Source organism: Heterodontus francisci, chromosome 6 (genome assembly GCF_036365525.1).
Source record: "Heterodontus francisci isolate sHetFra1 chromosome 6, sHetFra1.hap1, whole genome shotgun sequence".
NCBI lineage: Eukaryota > Metazoa > Chordata > Chondrichthyes > Heterodontiformes > Heterodontidae > Heterodontus > Heterodontus francisci.
The window spans coordinates 17587526-17615451 of NC_090376.1; the positions used below are offsets into that span (position 1 = coordinate 17587526).

The 27926-nt window shown below is 43.4% G+C and overlaps 1 protein-coding gene across 4 annotated transcripts; it reads left to right on the forward strand.

The window, feature by feature from the left end:
* The first annotated feature begins 1622 nt into the window (after positions 1 to 1622).
* LOC137371153 (P2Y purinoceptor 8-like) lies at positions 1623 to 17357 on the forward strand. 4 transcript variants are annotated; one of them, XM_068033189.1, is made up of 3 exons: positions 1638 to 1705; positions 3505 to 3601; positions 12404 to 17357. In XM_068033189.1, exon 3 carries the CDS (start codon positions 12448 to 12450, stop codon positions 13441 to 13443), a length of 996 nt encoding a protein of 331 aa, XP_067889290.1. In that variant the 5' UTR covers positions 1638 to 1705; positions 3505 to 3601; positions 12404 to 12447; the 3' UTR covers positions 13444 to 17357. The 4 variants fall into 4 exon arrangements, with proteins under 4 accessions (XP_067889292.1, XP_067889290.1, XP_067889293.1 ...); XM_068033192.1 differs by lacking the exon at positions 1638 to 1705 and adding an exon at positions 1892 to 3019 and having other exon boundaries at positions 14171 to 17357; XM_068033190.1 differs by lacking the exon at positions 1638 to 1705 and adding an exon at positions 2461 to 3019.
* Positions 17358 to 27926: the final 10569 nt, after the last annotated feature.

Here is a 27926-nt window from a genome sequence, read left to right on the forward strand (position 1 = left end):
AATCGCATAACTAGGGCGTTGATAGGGCTTTAAACTAAATTAGTGGGGGGGAGGGTTCAGTTGCATGGAAAATTCGGAAGTCAAAGTTAAAGGAGAAGGTTGGGGTGCAGGTTAGTGATGAAGCTGATTGTTACCAGAAAATAAAAGGAAGGGACAGAACGTGTGAACGTCGTAATGCACCAAGGAATCGTACAAGAGTAGGGAACTTTGATAATAGAACAAACTTAAAGGCTTTGTATCTGAATGCATGAAGCATTCGGAATAAAATAAATGAGTTAACAGTGCAAATAGAGACGAATGGGTATGATTTAGTGGTGATGACTGAGACGTGGTTGCAGGCAAACCAGGTTTGGGAATTGAATATCCAAGGGTACTCAGTATTTCGGAAGGATAGGCAGGAAGAAAAAGGAGGTGGTACAGCTTTGTTAGTAAAGGAAGAGATCAGTGCTGTAGTGAGAAATGATACAGGCACTGGAGGTCAAGACATAGAATCAGTCTGGGTAGAAATAAGAAATAGCAAGGGAAAGAAGTCCCTGGTCGGAGTAATCTCTAGGTTCCCAAACAGTAGTTCCACAGTGGGGCACAGAATAAACCAGGAAATACTGGGGGCTTATAAGAAAGGTACAGCAATAATCATGGGTGGTTTTAATATGCATATAGACTGGATTAATCAAATTGGCAAGGGTAGCCTCGAGGGAGAGCTCATTGAATGTATTAGAGATTGTTTTTTGGAGCAATATGTTATGGAACCAACCAGGGAGCAGGCTATTCTAGATTTGGTATTGTGTAATGAGGTGGGATTAATTAATGATCTCACAGTTAAGGATCCTCTGGGGAAGAGTGATCACAGCATGCTAGAATTTCAAATTCAGTTTGAGGGCCAACCCTGGCAGGTGCCTGGAGGCAACTTGCCAGTGGCTGACCTGGGGATGCATGCAAGGCCTACTACAGTCACCTCCCCCACTGGACCCAATGGTTTCCCCTCCACAGGGGTGGCCTCACAGCTATGGCCAGAGTTTTTTGTAAACGGATCCAAACCTTTCAGAGGGCACCTCAAGATGAAGGCGCCCTCGCAGTTCCCCATTGTCAGTGGCAGCACCCACCTCTGGTGGTGGGGCTTTCATCTTTCCAAGGCTGCAGGCCCTCTCACTGCAGCCTCAGGAACCTGCCTGAGGCCCTCAATTGTTGGTCTCTTAATTGCCTGCCTCTGGGAAGATCTCCCAGGCAGGCACCCTGATGGACAGGGCAGGACTTGGACCCAGAAATGGTCCCGATTCAGGTTCATAGCCTAAGAGCAGAAGATTCCACCCTCAAAGAGCTGGCCAAGGAACAATGCGCCCAGTGGTCTTCTTCTGTGCTGTTTGATCCTATTCACACACCGGACATGCTTGGTACATATGTGACCTTTTCATAATAAATATGCTACTTTTAGGAATAAGCATAATTTTTTTTAAAGAAATGAAATTTTTTTTAACTCCTTCTGGGGGAGCTAAATTACAGATTTCAGACAAACATGACTTAATATGTAGTGCTCTGCAATGGGCTGCAGTTGTCTGATTCATTGTTATACTGACCCCATGATGAGGAAAGTTGTGTGGCTTGGATTGTCATTTCCTGTGGGTTTTCTGCTCTGGTATTGTACCCTTCCTTGTTCTAAACAGCACATACCATCAGCAAACAGCCTGTTAGAGCAGTATGAAATCAGGTAAGCAGCATGACTACTGTTCTATAATTGCTATTAATAATTACTTATATCTTTTAAATTATCTGAGGACTGACTGGTGTCTTTTCAATGTTGCTTAGAGCTAAATTCAGTCTGAATGAATTAACAACTGCAACCAGACATGCACAAATAGAATCGTAACTTAGTTCAGGTGTTCGTTTTGTTCTATGGAAGGTCCATTATATCCAAAGGGTATTTACAACTTGATGACAACTAGACAAGTATGTAGCTGTATTTGGTGGGTTGCAGGCCATATTTTTACAATAAACAGCTCACAGTGAACTTGAATGATAAATAATGGCAAACAATGTAAAAGCTTCTAAATGATGGTGTGTAGCAGATTAACCACTGCAGGCAAGGAGACCAGGGCTAGATGAATTAAATTGCGAGGACAGGTTGCATAGACTAGGCTACTCCCTCAAGTATTGAAGATTAAGGGATTATCTAATTGAGGTGTTTAAAATGATTACAGGAGTTGAAAGGTTCGGTAGAGAGAAACTGTTTTCTCTGGGGCCGGTCATCCAGAACAGCTAGGAAATTCAGGGGTGATGTCAGGAAGCGCTGTTGTAGGGGTGGAGAGAGTTGTACATAAGGAGGAACAAGGTCCTGGAGGGATTTATAAACAAGGATGAGCTATTGCTCACCCAGTCTATCAAACTAGGAAACTAGGAAGGACAAACAGCAACAGAATAAGGAAGAGTGTAGAAGGAACAGGGTGGAGGAAGAAATGCAAAGCTAAGTAGCATGTTGTTAGAATGCATTGTGCGTTAATGTGAGCAAATTTTACAAATAAGGTTAATGAGCGGTGGAACTGTGATACAGTGGCTTTAATAGAGACTTAAATATGGTTAAGCATGGGAAGGAATGGGAACTAAATTATATAGGAGTAATAGTAGGGGACTTCAATTTCCCTAATATAGAATGGACAGAACTGGGTAAAGGGCAAGGATGGTGTAGAATTTGTAAAATATGTACAGGAGAACTTTTTAACTCACTGATCAGGATTTTATCCGGGCAATGGAGGTCTCGACAATCAGCAAAAGTGCCGGCGAGAGCCCCGCGTCGTCTCCTCTGGGGAAGGCCCGCCAGATCAAGTGCCAATTAGGCACTCAACCAGACAGCACCAGGCTCTCCCCGGATCAAGGACCCCAGCGGTGCAAGTCCTGCCTGTGGAGAGCTGCCAGGTAGGCAGAGGCCAGATGATCTTTAACTGAGCAGCACCACCATGGATGCGGTGGCTGCTGCCGGTAATGAGCCCACCAGTAGCCGTAGATCGCCGAGGGACCCAGCCCATAGGTAAGTCAGGGTGGAAGGGATTTTACGGACAGGCCCGTCCATTGCTGGGCTAATTGTGGAGAGGGTGGGATGAGGCCCTTAATTGCTCATTCATTGCCCACTTAAGGGCTTCAATTGGTTACAGGCCAGACTTAATTTGGGTGGAGGCAGGAAGCTGGTGGGAACTCCCCCGCCACCGTCCCACCCGATTATATGCTCCCTATGCCTCTAAACCCGATGCAGGTGAGAAAATAAAGTTCCCCCAATATGTTTCTATCCAAATGAGGGAAGAAGCAATGGTGGGTACAGGGTGCTGTCCTATTTTTAATTTGTGTCAGTATCTCCATTAAAATGGTCGCCAAAATAATTTGTTCATATTCAAAGAGATTAATTTCAAAGCATTAAAATGATTTCACACAACATGTTTGTGCATGCGAAGCACATCATTGAATAGACACCTGAAAATTATCACTAATGTTCATCATTATTATTTATTTTAAAAATAGAGCTCAGAGTGAAGTTCCCTGCTTGAGCAACAGCCTTTCATTTACCGAAGCAGATGTAACTTTTCAGCCGATGAATAGATGGCTAGAAGACTGTGAGGTAATTTAAACTTTCAATTAAATCCAAAGAGAAAGATAAAGTATTAGAAATGACTAATAAGGCAACAAGTAGAATTTGCCGTACCTTTGAAGCCTCAAAGATTTAATCGTGAAACACATCGAGTTTCTTTCTTTGGAAACCTTCAGAAAAGACTTGCATTTGTATAGCACATTTCATAAACTATGCAATTTACAGACATTGAAGTACATTTTTTGAAATGTAGTCACTTTTGTAATATCAAAAATGTGGCAGCTAAATTTGCATGCAGTGAGGTCCCACAAACAGCAATAAGATAAGACCACATAATCTATTATTATGCTGTCAGTTGAAGGATAAATATTGCCCAAGGTAAAAAGAACTCCCCTGCTGTTCTTTGAAAAGTGTAATGAGATCTTTTGCACCCACCTGAGGGGAAAGACAGAGCCTTTTTTAAACATCTCAGCTGGAATGTTACGCCATCCCAGTGAGCCGGATGGTGGTGGGGGAAGTGGGGTGGTGGTGGGTGGTGTAAAATGGAGCGGAGGCTCCGGGAGGCCTTCCCGACCCGCTTCTGCCTCTGCCCCACTTTACGTAGGGCGGGGGGGGGAGTGGGTGGCTGGGGTGTGGGGTGCAAAAACAGGCGACCTGCCCCAGACCAATTAAGGCCCTTAAGTGGCCAATTAACGGCCACTTAAGGGCCTTCGCCCGCCTCCACGGGGATTTTACCTGTGGCAAGCTGGCTTCCTGGAGCCAGGAAATGCCGCCCAGTGAAAGCTGTTGTCCTCTCTGCGCCCCGGGGGAGGGGGCCTAACAGTCGGGCACAGGATGCCCGATTGAGGGCCACCCCCGCTTCCCCAACCACCCCCAGGACCCAAAGACGCACCCCCTCCCCCCAAACGACCACCCTTGCCTTGCCGGGAGATGACTGATTAACCCAGTGAGGCAACCCAAACTTGTTTGCAGTCCTGGCTCCATGTCCTCAGCTGGGCTGCAGCCCCAGCAGTGGCCGCCGCTCCCGGTGGTGCTGCTGGGACTTAGAGCTGCCGACTCGATGATTGGCCGGCAGCTCAATGAGGCGGGACTTCTTCCCTCAAGCCGGGTGGAAGTCCCGCCTCAGAACAATTAAAGCCTGGGGACCCGTAAAATACAGGACGGATCCCCAGGCTGGGTGAAAGCGGGTTCGCCACTGAATTTTAAGTCGGTGGCAGGCTCCTGTCTGCCTAACGTAAAATCCACCTCCTCATCTGAAAGACAACACCTCTGACAGAGCAGCACTCCTTCAGTAATGCACTGGAATGTAAGTCTGAATTTTGTGCTCAAGACTTATGTCCGACACTCAGAACTCAATACGACAGAAAGCTAGGAGGAGTATAGAAAGTGGAGGGGTGAAATCAAAAAGGAAACTAGGAAAGCAAAGAGAGGGCATGAAAGAACATTGGCAAGCAAAATCAAGGTGAACCAAAATATGTTTTAAGAGGAAGAGGATAACTAAGGAGAGAGTAGGACCCATAAAAGACCAAAAAGGGAGCCTATGTGTAGGAGGGGAAGATATTGGTATGGTTCTTAATGAATACTTTGCGTCTGTCTTCACAAAAGAGGGGGACTATGCAGATATTGTAGTTAAGGAGGAAACGTGTGAAGTATTGAATGTGATAAACATAGGGCGAGTGAAGTATTAATGGATTTGCATCTTTGAAAGTTGATAAATCACCAGGGCCAAATGAAATGTATCCTAGGCTGTTAAAAGAAGCAAGAGAGGAAATAGCACAGGGTCTGACCATCATTTTCCAGTCCTCACTGGTTACAGGTGTGGTGCCAGAGGATTGGAGAATTGCTAACATTGTACCTCTGTTTAAAAAGGGAGCGAAGGATAGACTGAATAATTACAGGCCAGTCAGTCTAACCTCAGTAGTGGCAAATTATTGGAATCTATTCTGAGAGACAGGATAAACTATCACTTAGAAAGGCACAGGTTAATCAAGGATAGTCAGCATGGATTTGTTAAGGGAAGATCTTGTTTGACAAACTTGATCGAATTTTTTGAAGAAGTAACAAGAAAGATAGATGAGGGTAGTGCAGTTGATGTGGATTTTAGCACAGCCTTTGACAAGGTCCCACATGGCAGAATGGTTAAAAAAATAAAATCCCATGGAATCCAGGGAAATGCAGCAAAGTGATTATAAAATTGCCTCGGTGGCAGGAAACAAAGGGTAATTGTTAACGGCTGTTTTAGCAACTGGAGGGCAGAAAAGTGGCAAATGGAATTCAGCTTGGAGAAGTGTGAGGTGATGCATTTGGGGAGGTCAGACAAGGCAAAGGAATACATGATTAATGGGAAAATACTGAGAGGTGTAGAAGAAGTAAGGGGCCTTGGAGTGAATGTCCACAGATCCCTGAAGGTAGCAGGACAGGTCAATAAGGTGGTTAAGAAGGCAAATGGAATCCTTTCCTTTATTAGCCGAGATATAGAATACAAGAGTTGGGGGGTTATGCTGGAACTGTATAATTCATTGGTTAGGCCCCAACTTGAGTACTGTGCAGTTCTGATCACCTCATGACAGAAATTGCACTAGAGAGGGTACAGAGGAGATTTATAAGGATGCTGCCAGGACTGGAAAATGTAGCTATGAGGAAAGATTGGATAGGCTGGAGTTGTTGGCCTTGGAACAGAGAAGGCTGAGGGTAGATCTGATTGAAATGTACAAAATTTTGAGGGGTCTGGAAAAAGTGGAGGTGAAGGGTCTATTCACCTTAGCCGAGAGGTCATAGATTTAAAGCGACTGACAGAAAAATTAGAGGGGAGATGAGGAAATATTTTTCACCTAGAGGGTGGTGATGGTCTGAAACCCGCTGCCTGAAAGGGCAGGTGATGCAGAAACTCTCAACTCATTCAAAAGGAGCCTGGATAGCAGAGAGAGTGCAAAGGTTTAAAGTGATTGGTAGAAAAATTAGAGGGGAGATGAGGAAAAACGTTTTCACCCAGAGGGTGCTGGGGGTCTGGAGCTCATTGCATGAAAGGGTAGTTGAGGCAGAGACCCTCAACCCATTCAAAAGGAGTCTGGACATGCACCTCAAGTGCCGTAATCTGCAGGGCTACAGACCAAATGCTGGAAGGTGGAATTAGAATGGATGGATCGTTTTTCGGCTGGCACAGACATGATGGGCCAAGTGGCCTCTTACTGTGCCTTAAACTTTCTATGATTCTATTCTATGATTTACGATTAAACTGCTTTCAGTTCTATTTTCAACAGCCTTGAGTAGAGTTCCAATGTGTTATTCTCTGAATTACATTGAATCTGAAGCTCAGAAACCAGCCGTTGAACCCAACTTCTCAATGCTGATGTTTATACTACACATGAGCCTCTTCCTCCTCGAATGACCTCTTCACCCCCTGCCCCCTCACCCTTATATCACTCTATTCACTTCTGTCTTATGTATAAATTTCCATCATGGCAGCGAGTTCCACATTTTCCCAGTGTCAGGAAATTCTTCCTAAATTTTTCATTTCATCTGTAACTGGTTATCTTATTTTTATGGTCCCTTGTTTTGAACTCACTAACAAGTGGAAACAGTGGGCAGAATTGTATCAGCCATACGGAGGCGGCTTTGGAGGTGGGGGGAGGAGGGCAGGGAACTTCTGAAAGTTGAACATTAGATCATCTACCTAAGACATTTCCATTGCCGTGCAATCCTGCCGGAGGTGGGGTCTGACCAGTGCCAGCTACTCGCCCCGCAGCGGTGGGTAGCTAATTAGGAGCGATTAAGTGTCCACTTAAGGGCAAAATAGTGACATCGCCAGGATTTTCCCGGCGGCAGACTGTTGCCCTCTGAAGCTTGGCAATTGCCTGGAAGCAGCCTGCCAATGGCAGGCCAAGAGTCATTGATGTCTCCTTAAAATTCCCCCCACTTCCCGGACGCTCGAGGATCAGACAGCCTAAGCTGCATGCTGCAGGCCATCCTTTGGTGATGGCGGTCTGGCAGTGCTGGCCACACTTATTTTTACCAATTTTAGAACTCTTCAGAGGGCGTCTCCATCTTGAGGCACCCTCGCCTTTCCCCACCTACATCGGCAGTACCCACATCTCGTGGTGGGGCTGCCAGCTGCCCACAGCCTCGGGCACTTTGATTGGCCCTCCCGTCTGTGCAGCCCAATTGCCCGCTGTCCTTAATTGGTTGGAAAATCACACAGGTGGACAGTCCGGCCCTGCCCGCATTTAAAAACAATGTCAGTAAGATTCCGCCCACTCTCCAAAGTTACTCTATCATGGAATTGCAATATCATACAGCACACAAGAAGGCTATTCATCTGATCCTACCCGTGCCAGCTTTGAAAGATCTACCAATTATAGTCCCACTCCCCTGTAATTCTTTTCCATTTCTAAGTAGAGATACAATTCCCCTTTTATTGTTTGTGGTGACTTTGACATTTATGTGACAAAGTAAATTAAATTTCAGCTGTTGTTTATTGGAGGTCTAAACCAGCAGTATACACACTACTCGCATGCTTTATAAAGAAATAATAATCTCATGCTGCCAATACAAGATTCTAGGTACTGGTCAGAAGACAAGGTAATGAATGTCTTGTCTGCTAGAGTTGTTAGATGACTTATCACTTACCATACCAGAAGGCAATCATTAAAGCAGACAGGATGTAAAGTTATACTGCCGAGTCAGCCCGGTTTAGAACTCCAGAAGTCATGCTGACATTGTCTGTTTATGTATATGTGTGGCATAGTGCACAGCTGTGCTGTGTTCGTCAGCTGTTGTATGCTTGACATGACTTACTACTTGCAATGGAATTTAAACAAGAATGGAAGTAAAACAATGGAGACTTTAAATAACTATAATAAACATCCCCCAATAGCACAGAAAATGCATCTACTGAGTGATCAAAATCGGCATATTTTAAAGAAAACAAATTCATGTGTTTCCCTTTTGTGCCATTCCTTGAATCTGCAGTATGCTGCAGTATACCCATTCTGGAGGGCAGATTTTACAAATGTGGTTCCATGACGCAGAACCTCATGTGTGCATTGGGAATTTGGACATTATGATTAGTTAGTTATACCCCTCAGAAAATTAGATAAATCTTCCCTTATAAAACAAGAGCTTCTAACAGTGAAGAAATTATTCTTTCTGAAGGAAGGAAATGTATGAAATAGGCACTTTATGCCATTATTTAAAAAGATAGCTTGCCCAGTGCTCCATTGGCATAATTAGCCATGATCTCACTAAAGGGCAGAATATATTCAAGGCCGAATGGCCTAATCCTGTTCCCATTAATGTCTTTTTGCTGTTAGGCTTGGCACCTTGAATAAAAAGAAGTTAAACATTTGCATTGTATTTTCTTTTTCTAATGGTAGAAGTGGATCTCTTGGTGCTGCTGTTTAATTGATATTGTCGCACAGGCCCCCATCTGCCAAGAATGAGGCATATTAATTTCGCCACATGGACATTAAATTTCAAATTGTTGCTGGGAAGGCCTGTGACAAGGGGTTACCAGGCCCCTGGCTGGAAAGACATTTTTGTATATTAACAGACAGTGTTTGGAAAAAAAGAGCCAGCCCCTGCTCCAATACAATCCACAAACAGATGTGGCCAAACCAGTTAGTCACATGACTAACTTGCTTGGCAGTCTGTTTTTTTTCTGAATTTAGAGTTTGAACTGAGAGCCTGGAGAAAGCAGAATGCTCCTGGACTGAAGAAGACCTCCTGCCTGCCCTGTCTGCTCCCATCTCTTTCTCACAGGACTCCAAAACCCACTGAAGACACATGCACCCCAAGAGAGAAAGGTCTCCTACAGTGAACAAGGTTTAAGAAGAATACTGGGCCCCAACGAAAAGGAAGATCTATCTACAATCAAGGACTCTACAGTGATCTCGAAGCACAGTAACAAAAAACCCTCTTCAGAGATTGCCTCAAACTTTTCCACTTCATTTTTCTTCTGTTCTTTCTGTCCCTATCTGCATGTGTGCGTCACGTATGCATGCTAGCATGGATGCGCCATGTATCTATAGGCATTAACCAAATTAGAGTTTAAGTTTAAGTTTAATAAATTTCAATCTTTCTTCTTTAAACCTAAGAAAGCCTGTTTGTGCTGGTTCCTTTGCCTTATAATTGGAAAGCGGTGAACAAGGATTCACCAAGGGAGAGCTAAAAACAGTGTGTTTAGAACTAAAATCCTGTTACAGTAAGATCAGGTGAAGGCTGAAAGGGAACCCTAGACCTCTTTCTCACTTGGTCGTAACAATATTAATTATATATAATTAATTTAGCTATAGTGATATTCCAGAGATTGGAATGTTAGGCAGTCACTTTAGCACACTCATGTGGATGTCCTAGTTATTAGCCCAGGAACGTTAACAATAAGAGGCACTGGAGCAGGTCAGCTGACCTACACATTGACAAAGCGTACGATGTACGCCCCAGAGTAAAAGCAACAACTTTTAGTGCTTTTGACCTAACAAAACTCCCAAGGCACTTTTGAGACAGCACGCAGAAAGTCCTAGAAGAGAAGGGGTGGTACTGGACCTAATCCTAGGCAATGAAGCCGGACAAGTGGTAGAAGTGTCAGTGGGGGAACATTTACGGGATAGTGACCATAACTCTGTAAGATTTAAGGTAGTTATGGAAAAGGACAAAGAGGGACCGGAAATAAAAGTACTGAATTGGGGGAAGGCCGATTTCAATATGATAAAACAGGATCTGGCCAAAATGGACTGGGAGCAGCTACTTGTAGGAAAGTTTACATCAGACCTCTCAAAAGGAAATAGTGAGATAAAAACAAGAAATGTTGGAAATACTCAGCAGGTCTGGCAGCATCTGTGGAGAGAGAAGCAGAGTTAACGTTTCAGGTCAGTGACCCTTCTTCAGAACTGGCAAATTTTAAAAATGTAAAAGGTTATAAGCAAGTAAAGTGGGGTACTTGCTACTAACCTATAACTTATGTACTTGCTTGAATGAGAGGCGATCTTAGTGAAATGTACAATATTCTGAAGAGGCTGGATAGGGTAGACACTGAGAGATTGTTTCTACTGGTCGGGGAATCTAAAACACTGGGGACACAGTCTCAGGATAAGGGGCTGATCATTTAGGACCAAGATGAGGAGAAATTACTTTACTCAAGGGTTGTGAATCTTTGAAATTCTCTACCCCAGAGCGTTGTGGATGCCCCGTCATTAAATACATTTAAGGCTGGGATAGACAGATATTTGCTTTCTCAGGGTATCAAGGAATATGGGGAGCGGTCAGAGAAATTCAAGCTGAAAGATCAGCCATGATTGTACTGGATGGCGGAGCAGGCTCAATGGGTCATATAGCCTACTCCTGCTTCTATTTCTTGTGTTTGTGTGTTCTTGTGACAGCAGAGTTTTGCATGACCTCATATTTACAGAGGGTAGAATGTGGCAAGCCAGAGCGGAGTGCTACAAAATAGAGAGAGAAAATAAAATACATCAAGGACTAAGCATAAGCAATAAGAATTTTGGATGTTTATTTACGAGAACCTGATCAAAAAAAATGGGAAGATCATTAAAATAAATTAACAAGGCAGTTTACTCAATTCTCTAATATAATATAACATAAAAGCAAAATACTGCTGAATCTGGAAATCTGAAATGAAAACAAAAAGTGCTGGAAATACTCAGCAGGTCTGGCAGCATCTGTGGAGAGAGAAGCAGAGTTCACGTTTCAGGTCAGTGACCCTCCATCAAAACTGGCAAAGGTGAGAAATGTAATAGGTTTTAAGCAAATAAAGCGGGGGTGGCAAGAGATAACAAAACTAAAGGTGTTGATAGGACAGGGTCACAGAGAATAACTGAACAGAAGGTCATGGAGCAAAGGCAAACAGTGTATTAATGGTGCGTTGAAAGACAAAGCGTTAGTGCAGAGAGGGTGTTCATGGACAGAAAAATGAACAGCCCTGGCCCAAAGCACAAACATGAAAAAAACAGTGGGTAGGCACATGGTAAGAAAATCAAATGATGAAACAAACAAAAGTAAAATAAAAAGACAAATAATAAAAAACTGAAACTAAAAAGGGGGACCTGTCATGCTGTAAAATTATTGAACTCAATGTTCAGTCCGGCAGGCTGTAGCATGCCTAATCAGTAAATAAGATGCTGTTCCTCGAGCTTGCGTTGATGTTCACTGGCACACTGCAGCAAGCCCAGGACAGATATGTGGGCATGAGAACAGGGTGGGGGGGGGGGGGGGGGGGGGTGGTGGGGGGAGGGTGGTGGGTAGGGTTGTTGAAATGGCAAGCAACCGGAATCTCGGGTCATGCTTTCGGACTGAGCGGAGATGTTCTGTAAAGCGGTCACCCAATCTGCGTTTGGTCTCTCCAATTCTCTGTTGGCAAGCACATTACCCTCTGTGCAATTCAGCCATGCAGTTCAGGAATGTCACCGATTTGATCCTGCTCTACACTGGATTAGGTAGAGCCCAGATGAGGTCATCATTGGGACATTGCACTTGGTCTCTGACAAGGGAGGGGAAATCCACAAGGGATTCAATTCCTTCTCACAGAATACTGGTCCTCCTATTGAAAAGTGTATGCATGCAAATGTTAAGTAAACGCACAATTGGGTTATAATACCCTCAACAGCCTGCCAACATTCATTATCTAGGCTTATACTGAAGAATGGTGGTTTGGACAAGTTACTGAACCAGAGTATGTAAGACCAAACCTAAGTGTCAGTCAACACCTTAGCAACTAGACTTGGCCTATTTGATGTGGATGATTTTATTGAACTGTTGGTTATCAGTGTGGCTAACTGTGTTTACTTCATATGCAGCTTCTAACTCATTTGTTACTCACTCCAGTTAGAAGATAGTCCATCGTGATTCCTCAAGTGACCCAGTGAGGCATGAACATGAATGCAACAAAGTTGGACAATGAGACCCTGGAGATGCTGGCCAGCAGTGTGATCAGAATCACCCTTCCTACTGTTTACTCAGTCGTCTTCCTCATCAGTCTACCTGGCAACGGCATCTCCCTCTGGCTGCTTTGCTTCCACACGCGACCAAAGACTCCCTTAGTCATCTTCATGATCAACCTGGCCATCACTGATCTTCTGCTTGCCTTTTTTCTCCCCTTTCAAATTGCATATCACTTGAATCACAATGACTGGGTCTTTGGCAAGAATCTCTGTACGTTTGTCACCACTTTGTTCTATGCCAACATGTATTGCTCTATTTTGACAATGACTTGCATCAGTGTTGAGCGCTATGTTGGAGTGGTGTACCCAATATGGTACACTAGCAGGTGTAAAAGGCAGCATGCTGTGATTGTCTGTTTCGGGATATGGATGATTTTAATAATTGTCTTATTGCCCTTGGAATACAGTGATTTAACATTTGAAGTCCAGGAACTCAAAATTATGACTTGCTTTGATGTTCTTAAAATAAGCATACTTCCCAACCTGAATGCATGGGGATTGTTCCTCTTTGCCCTATTTGTGCTCCTCTTCCTGATCCCATTTACCATTACTGTCCTATGTTACACACTAGTAATACTAAAGCTTTCCCAAACTTCTCACATGGCACACAATGAGCGGAAAAAAAGGGCCATTTATTTAGCTGCTGCTGTGCTCCTAGTCTTTGTTACATGCTTTTTGCCCAACAACATCACTCTCTTAATTCACATTATATGGAGACTTCTGTACAACACAGGGTGTTACACAGCATACAAGTTGACTTTGTCGCTAAGCTGTTTCAACAGTTGCCTTAATCCTTTTATTTTCTGTTTTGCTTCAACGGAATTCCAAAAACTATTCCACCGTTTAATAGATCGGAGGCAGTCACACAGTCAAAGGAGCACAGTAGAGCTTCCAACAGCGAGATTGGTCTCTGTTCAGAGATAGTCAAATGACTGGCTGTATCAAATCTAACATTCAGGAAAGCCAAACAAACCCCCAAAAGACATCCCCTGATGACCTGTAGGTCAAGCCTACCCTTAACTGGGCCATGAAGACTAGGAAGGACCATGGTTTGATATATGGTCTATATTCAATTAGTTCATCTCAATTGTGATGGTCTGTCCAGTGCACTAGAATTGGTCTCAGCTTCAATGGAGCAGGGAGGGAAATATTAGGCAAGATTTTTATTCCTGACACTTTGGACGATGACAGCTCCTGGAAATGTGGAGGATTTGATTTGGATCTGGGCTCCATGAGAAATAGCCTGCCAACATTTACTTGCTAAGCTTACACATGTAGAATGGACACTTGGGTGTGGGCCAAGCTCATACGTTCAGAATGTTAGTAAAAAATCAAAAAAAAACTATTAACATCTTTAATGGCTGGTGCGGATATTAACTTGGCTAGTTTAGTATCTCAATCTGATTCTGAAAACTTCATCCCGCTCTAGTGCGTGAGTACATAATCTAGATTGGCACTTTGGTGCAGCAGAGCTGCATTGTCAGAGGGTCTGTGTTTTAGTGAATATTCATGTGAATGTTAAAGATCCCCTGGCAATTTGTGGAAACGCAGGAAGTTCTCCCAATGTCCTGGTCACCATTCCACCCTCTGTCAGTTCCATAATAATAAAAAACTCAGATTAACCGGTCTTTCATTTCATTGCTGTTTGTAGGATCATGTCCATTCAGTGGTTACCTTTTTGATCTACATGGCAATAGTTACAGCACCTCAAAGTAATTCAAGCACTTTTCGGTGTTTCTGAAAGGCATGATAAGATGCTACGTAACTGTAAGTCTTCTTAAATAGACATTGTCTCACATGGGTGTTGCAAATTCACCTCTAAATGTTGCTTCTGCTTGTATATTAATGGGGATTGTTTCATTTTGCTGCAAAAAAAAATCGTATTGAATGCCCCCCAACACATCAAAGTGCAATCCCTAGGGAAGACCCATTAATATTAGCCAAAAGTGACGACAATGAACAATGCCTTTTGAGTTGTATTGCATTTGTTCCTTCAGTCTGATTTGTTCAAGCTCTGGAAGATCAGCATGAATGATAAATGAGAAACACTGCTGCAGGTTATTATGTTAGATAATTGGGTTGATATTCTCTGTTCACTATTGAGAAGGACGATGTAGGTGTACAGATCATGGAGGGGGATTGTGATATACTTGAATATATTAGCATTGAAAGGGAGGACGTATTAGCTTAAAAGTGGATAAATCCCCAGGCCCAGATAAGATGTATCCCAGGCTGTTATGTGAGGCAAGGGAGGAGATTGCAGGGTCTCTAACACAAATTTTCAAATCCTCTCTGGCCACAGGACAGGTACCAGAGGACTGGAGGACAGTGAATGTGGTACCATTATTTAAGAAGGGTAGCAGGGATAAACCAGATAATTACAGGCTGGTGAGTCTAACATCAGTGGTAGGGAAACTATTGGAAAACATTTTGAGGGACAGGATTAATCTCCACTTCGAGAGGCAGGGATTAATCAGGGATAGTCAGCATGGCTTTGTCAGGGGGAGATCATGTCTGACTAACTTGATTAAATTTTTTGAGGCAGTGATGAAATGTGTAGATGAGGGTAAAGCAGTTGATGTAGTCTATATGGACTTCGGTAAGGCTTTTGATAAGGTATACAAAATTATGAGGGGCATTGACAAGTTAAATAGGAAGAAAATTTTTCCCTTAGCAGAGGGGTCAATAACCAGGGGGCATAGATTTAAGGTAAGGGGCAGGAGGTTTAGAGGGATTTGAGGAAAAAAAATTTCACCCAGAGGGTGGTTGGAATCTGGAACACACTGCCTGAAGAGGTGGTAGAGGCAGGAACTCTCACAACATTTAAGAAGTATTTAGATGAACAATTGAAATGCCATAGCATACAAGGCTACGGGCCTTGTGCTGGAAAATGGGATTAGAATAGTTAGGTGCTTGATGGCTGGCACAGGCACGATGGGCCGAAGGGCCTGTTTCTGTGCTGTATAACTCTATGACTGAGCTCAGGACGACTCAGCTTGCAACCTGAGATTGCCAACCTTCTTCCAATCTCAGTGGGAGAATTGTCAGTCAGAAATGATGCACTTTGCTGAAGGAGGAAACAACTCTGAAATAAATGGCCTTAGAGTTGCATCAGTCAAGGTACAGCCACTACCAAGTGGCAATAGAACAGCATTAATGGAGGCCTGAGGGAGCTCACTCAATAACCTCCTAGTCACGGTTTCAAGGGAAGGGATGAGAGACTTAACACAAAGAGCAAAATATTGCACAAGTGAAGGATAAAAACAAGTTTAAAATCAAATATTTTTAAAAATTCATTCATGGGATGTAAGTGTCAAGACTAACATTTATTGCCCATCCCAAAATGTCCTTAATAAGGTGGTGATGAAGCCACCTTTTTGAACTGCTGCAGTCTGTGTGAATGTATCCCCACAGTGCTGTTAGGTAGGGGATTCCAGTTGTAAATTTATTGTGACATTTATGAATATGACACATCCAGTCTTGTAATACCACACGTGTGAGCTGAGCTTATCACTCATGACTACATCGCCCATGCACTGTTACAGGACTCACACAGATATTTATTATCACATGTGTTTTTTTTATTATTTTACCAAGTTTATGAATTTTTTTAAAGGATAAGGAAGTGCTGAGATATTCTGAAACTCATGTTTAGCGTGAGATGGTGCCCTGGACGGATATTGCTGTGGGACACACAGTGCTAAAAAGCCTCAAATAACATCTATTTATTCTGTGATCAACATCAAAGAAGTCAGTGAAAAAAAAATCTTGATGCCAGTGCTGCGGCCACAAGCCAGATACTCTCATACCTTGCTATCCATGGCAATGGTTAGTTGGCGCTATTATCGCCCCTCCATACTGCTACCGCCCCACCCCCTCCCAACCCCCGTTTCACCCCTCAGCTCTCCTTTCTCTGTTCAGCCCCTAATGGTCCTGTATGTGACATCTCGCTTGTAATATTTCACAATTTGTTCTGGAATTGCTTTCTTACATTTTAGCCGCTGGAAGAATCTGTTGGAAGTATTTTGCAAAGTAGATCTAATGGAGGTAAGGTGGCGTAGGATATTGTGGAATTACATAGAATTATCTATAATTACATAGAATTTATGGGACAGAAATAGGCCATTTGACCCAACTGGCCCAAATTTATGCTCCACATATGCCTCTTCCCACACCTTTTCATCAGCATAACCTTCGATTCCTTTTCCCTTCATGTTTTATCTACCTGCCCCTTAAATGCAGCTATGTTATTTACCTGAACTACTGCCTGTGGTAGTGAGTTCTACATCCTAACCACTCTCTAGGTAAATTTGGATTAGCCAATGTGCTGCTTTTAGTGATTAAGACAAGTGATTTGCCATGATGTGGCATCACGTGACATTCTGTGAATTCCTACACTTATTGAAGGTAGCAGGATTTGTGGGATGAATACTGTAAATTTGCATTAAACATTCCAAATCTCAGCTGAATTAAGTCAAGGCTTAGATGAATTTGGGTGTGAGGGCATGGAGCATAAACGCTAGTATATAGACCAGTTGGGCCGAATGGCTTGTTTCTGTGTTGTAAGTTCTTTGTAATTCTATGTAACTTTCCCTTTGATAGTGTAAGCAACTGTTCCATTGCAACCATCTATTGTTAGCCTGAATTACTGTGAAGAACAAATGATTGTGTAACCCTCCGCACTTCCCAGTGCTTACTGTGTCAGCTGTATCTGCATTTGCATGTGTTGTTTATGGATTTCTCTTGCTACTCATTGTAAATGAGTCAGAACCTCTGAGTTTGCAAGTGTTATAAAATAGTCTGCATTAAGATTTGTAAAATAAAAGATTTGATGAAAGTGCAATGCTATATATTATTGTATTGTATAATTCTTGGGCTTCCATATGGTAGTGTTCAATTTTAGTTTTAATGGTGTTTCTAAGCAGTAACATTTATTTAAACAGTGTTCCAAGAAACCGTTGGACTGGAGTTTTCCCACCGAGTGGTGAGGTGAAGAATTCCTCTATGGAGCAACATTGTAAATGTGTTTTTGCTGATTTACTGTTCTCTATTTCTGACAAATGTGAAGGTTACTCTACTCTTAGCCAGGCCTTGCTGGCTGAGGTGCTGTGCAGAGGTGAGATGTTTCCTTGGGAGAACTGGGAATCAGATCAATTAGCTGAAGAAATGCATGGAAAAAACATTGTAAAATTGTCTCAAGAGAGACCTGAGAGCATAAAATAACATCTAGAATAGAATATTAAAATCAACAGTATCAAATAATTAACTAAGGACTCTCAGCCTGTCTAAGGCTGTCACTAATCTGGGAACAAATTATTTCCATGTATCACTCTGACAGTTCCAGTCTTCTAGCTGACAATGACTGCCTTTTCCATAGAAAGAGAGAGAGAGAGAGAAAATGACAACACTTGACCTCTAACCCACATGGAGAAGTGGAACCACTCTTGCCTCTGTGTCAGAATGTTGTAGGTTTAAATGCCACTCCAGCAACTCGAGCTAACCCTCTACTGCAGTACTGAGGGAGTGTTGCAGTGTCAGAGGTGCCATCTTTAGAATGAGATGTTAAACCAAGGCCTTGCCCTCCCTCTCAGGACAAAGAGAGCCCACAACACTATTTTGAAGAAGAGCAGGGAAGTGTTCCCTAGTCTCCTGGTCAATATTTATCTTTCAGCCAACATCATTACAATATATTAACTGGTCATTATCAAATTGTGGCTTGTGGGACCTTGCTGTGTGAAAATTGGTTGTCCTGTTTTCTACATTGTAACTGTGACCAAACTTCAGAAGTACTCCATTGATTGTAAAGCACTTTGAAATGTCCAGGGGTCATAAAAAGCATAATATAAATGCACATTTTCCTTTCTCTCTGTCCCAAGGATTGACGAGCTAAGCTGTCAATGAAGCTTATATTTGAATTATAAATCTTTCCCCCTTGATGTGCAAGCATGGCAATCACATTCTCAGCTTAGTTAGCTTCCCAACTGGGTGCCCTGAATGAAAATTTAGCAACATTAATGTGATATTGACCATCTCCCTCCATTGCCTCCAAAGTAATACGAACAACATTTTTCCATAGAATTTACAGCACAGAAACAGGTCCAACTGGTCTAATTCGGCATTTATGCCTCACATGAGCTTTGTCTCATGCCTCTTCATTGAACCTTATCTGTATATTTTCTATTCCTTTTTCCTCATGTGCTTATCTAACTTCCCTGTAAATGCATATATGCCATTCACCTCAACTACTTCTTGTTCCACATTCCTACCATTCTTGGGTAAAGAAATGTCTCCTGAATTCCCTATTAGATTTATTGGTGACTATTTTGATGGCCCCTAATTTTGGTTTCTCCCCGAAGTGGAAACACCTTCTCTACATTAACTCTATTAAACCCTTCATAATCTTAAAGACCTCAATCTGGTCGCCTCCTAGCCTTATCTCTTACAGAGAAAAGAGCCCCAGCCAGCTCAGCCTTTCCTTTTAGGAATAACCTCAGTTCTGGTGTCATAATTTCAATTGACTAACTCATTTCCTCTCAGGAGAGCACATCAAAATTCCTCACTACTCTTTGTTCAGTGTCTTCAGGCATTTGTCTATCAAATCAGAACAGCATGCCCACATTTCCTACTTCTTTATAAGGAGTGCGCACAGCACCAAAATATACTTCCTTATAAGGAGAACACAGCATGAAAACCTGAGATTGCTAACTCAACTTGAATAAAGTTATTGGCTTCTTCACATATCTCAGCAAATTTTCACAAGTAACAAAAAACAGTATGTGAATAAGTAACAATTTGACCTTGCTGGTCAAAAGAAAGTTTGTTCACTAGATTATTTCATATATATATAGAGGTCCAGTGCCTTTTAGCCTGTACTTTTTGTGCATTCAGTTGTTTAAAGGTGAATCAAATCACTTTCTCCTGATATATTTTGCAGATATACAACACAGAGAGCTTAGTAAACTCGAAACCAATGCAAAGAGGGACAATCAACTGCACTTTTTCAACTGGCCACCTACTTTCTAAATGTGTATGCATGTTCATATTCATCCAAGGCAATATGTAATGTTGCCATATCAATATGTTGACTATGTGACCCATTAAATGTGCGAAGTAATAAGCACTAAGTCGGAATGAAATCAAATTTGCACACTCCCAGAAAGTGTTTGCTTGTCTGGGTGGCACACATCTAATCTCATGTTCTCCTCTTCAACACGTGCTGAACTTTTGCACATTTGCTCCCATGATCTATGGAGATGGGGGAATGCATTCATTCCTGCTACCACCAATAGACATCTGCTATTTTAGGAGGATCTCCTCAGCTCCAAAAATGATCGTTCTCATCATTGTTATTTACTGTGGAAAGACCTCCACGCTGTCTTCAGCAAAGGGGGCAGTTCTTGAAGCTCCTCCAGCCATCTTCTTTGAATAGCAGTCGGCATCATATGGGGGAACTGCACTAAGTGAATTGCTCATTAGAAGAGCTGGTGTAGACATGATGGGCTGAATGGCCTCCATCTGCAATGTAACAGGTCTGTGATTCTGTGAACTAAACAGGGTCCTCCTCACTTTAAACACAGCTGCCCTTTAAGAACTGTTCCTTGCCCCAAATCTGCTGTGAAGCTGGTTTTACCAGCAGACAGGGAAATAGAGTTGAAAGAAGAGGCACCATATGCTGCATTCATGGCGAAATCGAGTGCAAATTTCATAGCATCACTGGCAGAAGTCTGGGAGTTTATCACTTGCTCACCCAATGTTAGTGACACAAGACTCCAGTGATGGGCCTGGGAGGAAAAACTTTAGAGTAAGGAACCAGAACCACTTTTACACTTGTCACTAGCTTAATTTGGACAGTTAGGGTGTGATGCCCACACGCTGGCTCCCACACTTATGTTGTTGCATCCAGCTTCCTCATCCCTGAAGCAGAGGTTTGGACACAGATATTTATGCGTCTATCATTCTGCTATTGTGATGAGAGAATCGGTTTTAGTAATGTAAACACAGAGGGATCGACCGCCAGGACGTTGTGCTGCTGCAATCTGAATTAAACAAGCAGCAAATATGTGTAATTGGCAAATGAATTTCAATGTAGACGAGTGTGAGGTGTTATATTTTGGTAGGAAGTCCATGTACTGCTTGGGAAATAAGAGACTGAATGGGGTAGAGGTGCAAAGGGATCTAGGGGTACAGATACACAATTCACTAAAAGGAGCGACGCAGGCTACTAAGGCCATAAATAAGAACAGGCATTGACGTTCATTTTTAGAGGGATAGAATCGAAAAGCAGACAAGTTTTTTTTTCATTCGGGGGACGTGGGCATCGCTGGCTAGGTTAGCATTTATTGCCCATCCCTAATTGCCCTTGAGAAGGTGGTGGTTAAACCTGTATCGAACTTTGATTAGACCACACTTAAGATTGCTTTGAATATTTCTGGTCTCTATAGTATAAAAAGGAGAGGGTGGAAAAAATTATTCACGAGGACTATACCAGAACATAGAGGATATATGTATCAGGAAAGACAAAGTAGACTGAGGCTCTTTTCTCTAGAAAAGAGGGGGTCTTTAAAATTACGATGGAATTTGAAAGGGTAGGCATAGAGAAAATAATTCTGATTGCGGGGAGACAAAACTTAGTGCCATAAATATAAGATAGTCAGCAATAAATTTGATGGGAATAAAGGAGAAACTGCTTTACCCAAAGAGTGTTTTCATTGCAGCAGCTTATTCGGGAGCAGAGAGTGCGAGCGAGTGAGCAGCTGGGAAGGTCAGTTTCAGCTTAAACTTAATTTCCTTTTGTTTTCGGCGGACCAAGGGGCTGCTGGGTAAGTAAAACCCTATATATTTGGGCCGTTTAAAATAACTTGCCTTTCATTGCAGCAGCTTATTCGGGAGAAGAGAGTGCGAGCGAGTGAGCAGCTGGGAAGGTCAGTTTCAGCTTAAACTTAATTTCCTTTTGTTATCGGCGGACCAAGGAGCTGCTGGGTAAGTAAAACCCTATATATTTGGGCCGTTTCTGAACCCGAGTCACTACACGGGTAGTGTCTCCCACCTGCCCTCCTCCTCTAACCAAAAAAAAAGGACTCGGTGGTGTGTAGATAAGGTAAGGCTTTTTCTACTTTGTTTTTTATCGTGTGATTGGTAAAAACGTTTCGTTCCTTTTTCATTTATCTACGTTTCAGACCAAGTTAAGCTTAAGATTAAAAATGGCAGGAGATCTCAGACCCGTGTTATGCTCCTCTTGCTCAATGTGGGAGCTCAGGGACACGGCTGATGTCCCTGACTCCTTCACGTGCAGGAAGTGTGTCCAGCTGCAGCTCTTGTTAGGCCGCATGACGGCTCTGGAGCTGCGGATGGACTCACTTTGGAGCATCCGCAATGCTGAGGAGGTAGTGGATAGCACGTTTAGCGAATTGGTCACACCGCAGATTAGGATTGCTGAGGGAGAAAGGGAATGGGTGACCAAAAGGCAGAGAAAGAGCAGGAAGGCAGCGCAGGTGTCCCCTGCGGTCATCTCCCTCCACAACAGGTATACCGTTTTGGATACTGTTGAGGGAGATGGCTCACCAGGGGAAGGCAGCAGTAGCCAGGTTCATGGCACCGTGGCTGGCTCTGCTGTTCAGAAGGGCGGGAAAAAGAGTGGAAGGGCGATAGTCATAGGGGATTCGATTGTAAGGGGAGTAGATAGGCGGTTCTCTGGTCGAAAACGAGACTCCCGAATGGTATGTTGCCTCCCAGGTGCACGGGTCAGGGATGTCTCAGATCGGCTGCAGAACATTCTGAAGGGGGACGGTGAACAGCCAGTTGTCATTGTGCACATCGGCACCAATGATATAGGTAAAAAACGGGATGAGGTCCTACAAGCAGAATTTAGGGAGTTAGGAGCCAAGTTAAAAAGTAAGACCTCAGAGGTAGTAATCTCAGGATTGCTACCAGTGCCACGTGATAGTCAGAGTAGAAATGAAAGAATAGTCAGGATGAATAGCGTGGCTTGAGAGATGGTGCAGGAGGGAGGGGTTCAGATTTTTGGGACATCGGGACCGGTTCTGGGGGAGGTGGGACTATTACAAATTGGATGGTCTACATCTGGGCTGGACTGGAACCAATGTCCTTGGGGGTGCTTTTGCTAATGCTGTTGGGGAGGGTTTAAACTAATGTGGCAGGGGGATGGGAACCAAATGAGGTCAGTGGACAGTAAGGAGGTAGTAACTAAAGCCTGTAAGGAACTAGATAATGAAGTCAGCGTGACTAAGGGAAAGAGTAGGCAGGGAGCAGATGATGAAAGCAAAGGGACTGGTGGTCTGAGGTGCATTTATTTTCATGCAAGAAGTGTAGTAGGTAAGGCAGATGAACTTAGGGCTTGGATTAGTACCTGGGAGTATGATGTTATTGCTATTACTGAGACTTGGTTGAGGGAAGGGCATGATTGGCAACTAAATATCCCAGGATACCGATGCTTCAGGCGGGATAGAGAGGGAGGTAAAAGGGGTGGAGGAGTTGCATTACTGGTCAAAGAGGATATCACAGCTGTGCTGAAGGAGGGCACTATGGAGGACTCGAGCTGTGAGGCAATATGGGCAGAACTCAGAAATAGGAAGGGTGCGGTAACAATGTTGGGGCTGTACTACAGGCCTCCCAACAGCGAGCGTGAGATAGAGGTACAAATATATAAACAGATTATGGAAAGATGTAGGAGCAACAGGATGGTGGTGATAGGAGATTTTAATTTTCCCAACATTGACTGGGATTCACTTAGTGTTGGAGGTCTAGATGGAGCAGAATTTGTAAGGAGCATCCAAGAGGGTTTTCGAGAGCAGTATGTAAATAGTCCAACTCGGGAAGGGGCCATACTGGACCTGGTGATGGGGAATGAGCCCGGCCAGGTGGTTGAAGTTTCAGTAGGGGACTACTTTGGGAATAGTGATCACAATTCCGTAAGCTTTAAAATACTCATGGACAAAGACGAGAGTGGTCCTAAAGGAAGAGTGCTAAATTGGGGGAAGGCCAACTATACCAAAATTCGGCAGGAGCTGGGGAATGTAGATTGGGAGCAGCTGTTTGAAGGTAAATCCACATTTGATATGTGGGAGGCTTTTAAAGAGAGGTTGATTAGCGTGCAGGAGAGACATGTTCCTGTGAAAATGAAGGACAGAAATGGCAAGATTAGGGAACCATGGCTGACAGGTGAAATTGTGAGACTAGCTAAGAGGAAAAAGGAAGCATACATAAGGTCTAGGCGGCTGAAGAAAGACGAAGCTTTGAAAGAATATCGGGATTGTAGGCGCAATCTGAAACGAGGAATTAAGAGGGCTAAAAGGGGTCATGAAATATCTTTAGCAAACAGGGTTAAGGAAAATCCCAAAGCCTTTTATTCATATATAAGGAGCAAGAGGGTAACTAGAGAAAGGATTGGCCTACTCAAGGACAAAGGAGGAAAGTTATGCGTGGAGTCAGAGAAAATGGGTGAGATTCTAAACGAGTACTTTGCATCGGTATTCACCAAGGAGAGGGACATGACGGATGTTGAGGTTAGGAACAGATGTTTGATTACTCTAGGTCAAGTCGGCATAAGGAGTGAGGAAGTGTTGGGTATTCTAAAAGGAATTAAGGTGGACAAGTCCCCAGGTCCGGATGGGATCTATCCCAGGTTACTGTGGGAAGCGAGAGAGGAAATAGCTGGGGCCTTAACAGATATCTTTGCAACATCCTTAAACACGGGTGAGGTCCCGGAGGACTGGAGAATTGCTAATGTTGTCCCCTTGTTTAAGAAGGGTAGCAGGGATAAACCAGGTAATTATAGACTGGTGAGCCTGACGTCAGTGGTAGGGAAGCTGCTGGAGAAGATACTGAGGGATAGGATCTATTCCCATTTGGAAGAAAATGGGCTTATCAGTGATAGGCAACATGGTTTTGTGCAGGGAAGGTCATGTCTTACCAACTTAATAGAATTCTTTGAGGAAGTGACAAAGTTGATTGATGAGGGAAGGGCTGTAGATATCATATATATGGACTTCAGTAAGGCGTTTGATAAGGTTCCCCTTGGTAGGCTGATGGAGAAGGTAAAGGCGCATGGGGTCCAAGGTGTACTAGCTAGATGGATAAAGAACTGGCTGGGCAACAGGAGACAGAGAGTAGCAGTGGAAGGGAGTTTCTCAAAATGGAGACGTGTAACCAGTGGTGTTCCACAGGGATCCGTGCTGGGACCACTGTTGTTTGTGATATACATAAATGATTTGGAAGAAAGTATAGGTGGTCTGATTAGCAAGTTTGCAGACGACACTAAGATTGGTGGAGTAGCAGATAGTGAAGGGGACTGTCAGAGAATACAGCAGAATATAGATAGATTGGAGAGTTGGGCAGAGAAATGGCAGATGGAGTTCAATCAGGGCAAATGCGAGGTGATGCATTTTGGAAGATCCAATTCAAGAGTGAACTATACAGTAAATGGAAAAGTCCTGGGGAAAATTGATGTACAGAGAGATTTGGGTGTTCAGGTCCATTGTTCCCTGAAGGTGGCAACGCAGGTCAATAGAGTGGTCAAGAAGGCATACGGCATGCTTTCCTTCATCGAACGGGGTATTGAGTACAAGATTTGGCAGGTCATGTTACAGTTGTATAGGACTTTGGTTCGGCCACATTTGGAATACTGCGTGCAGTTCTGGTCGCCACATTACCAAAAGGATGTGGATGCTTTGGAGAGGGTGCAGAGGAGGTTCACCAGGATGTTGCCTGGTATGGAGGGCGCTAGCTATGAAGAGAGGTTGAGTAGATTAGGATTATTTTAATTAGAAAGATGGAGGTTGAGGGGGGACCTGATTGAGGTGTACAAAATCATGAGAGGTATAGACAGGGTGGATAGCAAGAAGCTTTTTCCCAGAGTGGGGGATTCAATTACTAGGGGACACGAGTTCAAAGTGAAAGGGGAAAAGTTTAGGGGGGATATGCGTGGAAAGTTCTTTACGCACAGGGTGGTGGGTGCTTGGAACGCGTTGCCAGCGGAGGTGGTAGACGCGGGCATGATAGCGTCTTTTAAGATGTATCTAGACAGATACATGAATGGACAGGAAGTAAAGAGATACAGACCCTTCTAAAATAGGCGACAGGTTTAGATAGAGGATCTGGATCGGCGCAGGCTTGGAGGGCCGAAGGGCTTGTTTCCTGTGCTGTAATTTTCTTTGTTCTTTTTTTTTTGTAGTGGTTCGAATATGAAACTCGCTACAATGAGGAGCAGTTAGGGTGAATAGCATAGATGCATTTAAAGGGAAGCTATATAAATAAATGAGGGAGAAAGAAATGGAAGGATATGTTGATAGGGTTGGAGGAAGCAGGGTGGGAGGAAAGAACAAAATTGCATTTCTAGAACGACTTGTACAACCTTAGGATGTCCCAAAGCACTTTCCAGCCAATGAAGTGCTTTTGAAGTGTAGTCACTATTGTAATGCAGGAAATGCAGCAGCCAGGAACCCACAAACGGCAATTTGATCATGAAAAAATAATCTATTTGTCTTTAGTGATGCTGCTCGAGGGATAAATATTGACCAGGACACAGGGGAGAGCTCTCTTGTTTTTCTTCCAATGGGATCATGGTGAATGCCTACAACTTCCCAGCACTGACATATTATCATAAACTAACATTTAGCTTTAGTAGAACCTTTCTTTGTAGTATGGTTAAAGTGGAAAAACATAGGAAATAGGGCACAGTATAGACAAGATTTCAAGATAGAGGGATTCTGGGAGATTATTTCAAGTTTTAAAATGCTTACTTGCAGTAAAAGGGTGAGACCTTGAGAACAGACAGTGAAAACAGCTGCTGCATAGATTTGTCTCGAAGTAGGATAAAGAACATCGAAATGTAAAAGCATTGAGATAAAGTAGTCAACACAAAGGGATATTACTTGTGCAAATCTGAAACTAATCATGACAAAATGAGTCATAGAGTCATAGACTTATACAGCACAGAAACAGGCCCTTCGACCCACCATGTCTGCACCGGCCATCAACCCTATCTATTCTAATCCCATTTTGCAGCACTTGGTCCGTAGCCTTGTATGTTATGGCGTTTGAAGTGCTCATCTAAATACTTCTTAAATGTTGTGAGGGTTCCTACCTCTACCACCTCTTCAGACAGTGTGTTCCCGATTCCAACCATCCTCTGGGTGAAAACTTTTTTCCTCAAATCCCCTCTAAACCTCCTGCCCCTTACCTTAAATATATGCCTCCTGGTTATTGACACCTCTGCTAAGGGAAAAAGTTTTTTCCTATCTACTGTTCGGGAGGGTTTAAACTAGTTTGGGAGGGGGATGGGAACCGGACTTGTAATCCAGGGACCAGTGGGTCCACTCAGAAAGACAAAGAGTGTAGTGAGGTATTGGGGAAGGTAGCACTGTCACAGAGGACAGATGGGCACGGAGAAGGGTTAAAGTGCGTATACTTCAACGCAAGAAGCATCAGGAATAAGGTGAGTGAATTGAAGGCGTGGATGGGCACTTGGGACTACGATGTTGTGGCCATCACTGAAACGTGGATAGGTGAGGGGGAGGAATGGTTTTTGGAGGTACCTGGTTATAGATGTTTTCATAAGATTAGGAATGGTGGTAAAAGAGGTGGGGGGGTGGCATTGTTAGTTAGAAATAGTGTAACAACTGCTGAAAGAATTTTCGAGGAGGATCTGCCGACTGAGGCACTGTGGGTTGAGGTCAGGAACAGGAAAGGAGCAGTCACCTTGATGGGAGTTTTCTATAGGCCCCCCAATAGCAGCAGGGAGGTGGAAGAGCAGATTGGGAAACAGATTTTGGAAAGGAGCAGAAGTCACAGGGTAGTAATTATGGGGGATTTCAACTTCCCAAATATTGATTGGCAACTCTTTAGATCGAATAGTTTGGATGGGGTAGTGTTTGTGCAGTATGTCCAGGAAGCTTTTCTGACTCAGTATGTAGACTGCCCGACCAGAGGGGAGGCAATATTGGATTTGGTACTAGGTAATGAACCAGGGCAAGTGATAGAGCTGTTGGTGGGCGAGCACTTTGGAGATAGTGATCACAATTCTGTAGCATTCACTGTGGTAATGGAGAGGGATAGGTATGTGCAACAGGGCAAGGTTTACAATTGGGGGAAGGGTAGATATGATGCTGTCAGGCAGGAACTGAGGAGCATAAGTTGGGAGCATATGCTGGCAGGGAAGGGCACGGTCGAAATGTGGAACTTTTTCAAGGAGCAGATAGTAGGGGCCATTGATAAGCATGTCCCTGTCAGACAGGGAAGGGATGGTCATGTGAGGGAACCGTGGTTGACAAGAGAGGTTGAGAGTCTTGTTAGGAAGAAGAAGGATGCGTATATAAAGTTGAGGAAAAAGGGCACAGGCATAGCTCTGGAGGGATACAAGATGGCCAGGAAGGATCTGAAGAAAGGGATTA

Bases quoted from the DNA above. Each gene is read 5' to 3' on its own strand.
- LOC137371153 (XM_068033191.1), top strand. From the start codon at position 12,448: ATGAACATGAATGCAACAAAGTTGGACAATGAGACCCTGGAGATGCTG.